Source organism: Cariama cristata, unplaced genomic scaffold (genome assembly GCF_000690535.1).
Source record: "Cariama cristata isolate BGI_N322 unplaced genomic scaffold, ASM69053v1 scaffold5807, whole genome shotgun sequence".
Lineage (NCBI taxonomy): Eukaryota > Metazoa > Chordata > Aves > Cariamiformes > Cariamidae > Cariama > Cariama cristata.
Window position 1 is genome coordinate 24,308 of NW_009624805.1, and position 2,186 is coordinate 26,493.

Here is a 2,186-nt window from a genome sequence, read left to right on the forward strand (position 1 = left end):
CACATGCCGAGAGTGCCTGTGCGGAGTGAAGCTGCCGCGCTATTTCCTCCTGGCTGCCTCTTCGCCTGGGCTGGGTTAGGGTTTAACGGGTTGGGTTCGGATCGGAGCCATTCCCGTATTGTCCAGCACCCACAGGTCATCGGGTCAGCCGGGAACGACGCCGCTGCCCAGTTTGTACCAGCACACCCAGTGCCCCAGGGAGGGTGGAGATTTGTTTTCACCTCCAATCCGTTCGAGACAACATCTCTTGACCAAACCTTGGGGGATTTTCAAGTCCCTGCTCCCAGGTTGGGCGTCACACCCTGATGGAGTCTCTGGCATGTGGCCCCTTCTTCTTGCCTCAGTTTCCCCTGACAAATAACCCTGTTGTGAAACCATCCCTCTGCTGTTGCTGCAAGTTCTAGGAAAGCATTGGCCGGTGATTTCTTCACAACAGGAGATTAATTCAGCTAGAAAATATGCCCCTCCCGGGGATGACGACATTAGGGCTGCATAATCCTTGCTGGGATTACGGGGGAAGCGACCACCTAGAGAGAAAGCACCTCCAGCTGCCTCCTGCACGTACGGGGATGCTGGTGTTTGGGGGGGGGCAAGGAGAGGGACTGGGACACTTTGTGCTAGTTTTTGGGGTGTTTCCCAGTTCCCACCAATGCGTTTGCTTTGCAGGGAGTCTGCAGCTCGCCGATGAGGCTGTGGGGGGATCTTGGGGGGTTTCTTCTCCCTCTGCAGCAGGATCTTCCCCTACCGTAGGTGGTTGCAAAGCCCTGCACCAAGAGCCAAGGCTGGGGCAGAAAAACAAGTATAAACGTGGGGATTTTGAGCATCCCGCTCCAAAGCAATGGGGCTGGCAGAGCAGAGGAGAGAATCATACCTGCCCATAGCCCACGAAACATGAATTTTGGCTTTCTGATGATGAGTCAAAGATAAGCAAGGTGCTTCTTCTGCCAAGAGGCAGGGAGTCAGCCCGAGTCCCAGAGATGCCGGGGAGGACACGGCCCTAACAGCTCACGTTAAAGCACTCTTTGAGGAGGCGGAGAGGGGCATTTATCCCTGTTTAAGACTAAACTTTTCTTTTAAGAGCGTGTGCGTGCTTTCCAGGGAAATGCTGGAAGTGCCGTTGACTGTGCTGTTAATTGCATTGCAGGAGGTATATAGGGACCCTCTTGACCTCAAAGACCATTTTAATTGCAAGATGGCAAAGCCTAGGACTGGATTATGGGACCACTGATGAGCTGCTCCGGCCATGGCCGGTGTTGCGGGTAGACCTCTCTCCCAGCGTGGTCCTTGGGCGTCCTCCAGCGCGGAGTGTGCTATGCGTGGGGTAAATTGTGTTTTCCTGCTCCAAAGGTTGTTGTTAATGAGCATCCATCTCTGCTCATCCAGGTCACTGGAACATCTTCCGAGCCCAGACGTCAGAGCTGAGGATGACAGAGAGCCCAGAGAAAGAAACAAAGAACTTGTAAAGATACAAACTTTAACCTAGCTATTGATTTATCTACACACACACACACACACATACACACGTACACATATATATGAAAACCAAAGTTGCATTATTAAATAGACTGGCACAGCAATAAAGGATACACTAGTGTAAATTGCAGAAACTCCAGCAAATGAACCAAACTGAACCGCGTTGAAGCCAGAGCCGTGGAGGTGCCTCTCTCCATCGGGAGAGCGCAAGAGACCGGCCGTCGTCTCCTGAAAGTGCAGAGGGAGGAGGGAGAGACGGCGGGGATGTGAGACCTCGTGCGACGTGAAGAGGTGGGATACATCCCTGAGCATCGGGAGCCAGCAGTAAAGCAGAACACGACCATGCTTTTTACCAACCGCCGGCATAAAGATGACCTGCAAGGAGAGAAAAATCATCTTTCTTTCTTTTCTTGGAGCCCCCGTGATCTGCGAAGGGTTTCTTTGGCTGAATACCTGCCAAAGGCCATGTCCTGAAAAATCTTGGGTCTTTCCTCCTCTGTTTCAGCTGGGAGGATTCTTTTCCCTTCTTTGCAGGTCACATGAAGATGTAGTTTTTGGGAAGACCCACCTGCTGACAGGGTCTGAGACCCTGAACACTGCACTAAGGTCGCTACTAAGCATGTTATTATGCTATATATTTATATATATCCTACATAATATCTACTGGGCTGTATTCGCAGGAGAGGCATCTCCCAAAGGGCGAACAGGACCAT

General features: G+C 51.7%; 1 protein-coding gene across 1 annotated transcript in view; it reads left to right on the forward strand.

Annotated features, from left to right (window-relative positions):
- Positions 1 to 1,633, forward strand: part of CHRDL2 (chordin-like 2) — a gene marked incomplete at its 5' end in the record, with an annotated part of 18,816 nt that extends 17,183 nt beyond the window's left edge. Inside the window, one exon of the mRNA XM_009703309.1 lies at positions 1,384 to 1,633. Coding sequence (XP_009701611.1) covers positions 1,384 to 1,463 — 80 coding nt within the window. The remainder of the gene's footprint in view (positions 1 to 1,383) is intronic.
- Between the last annotated feature and the right edge of the window lie 553 nt (positions 1,634 to 2,186).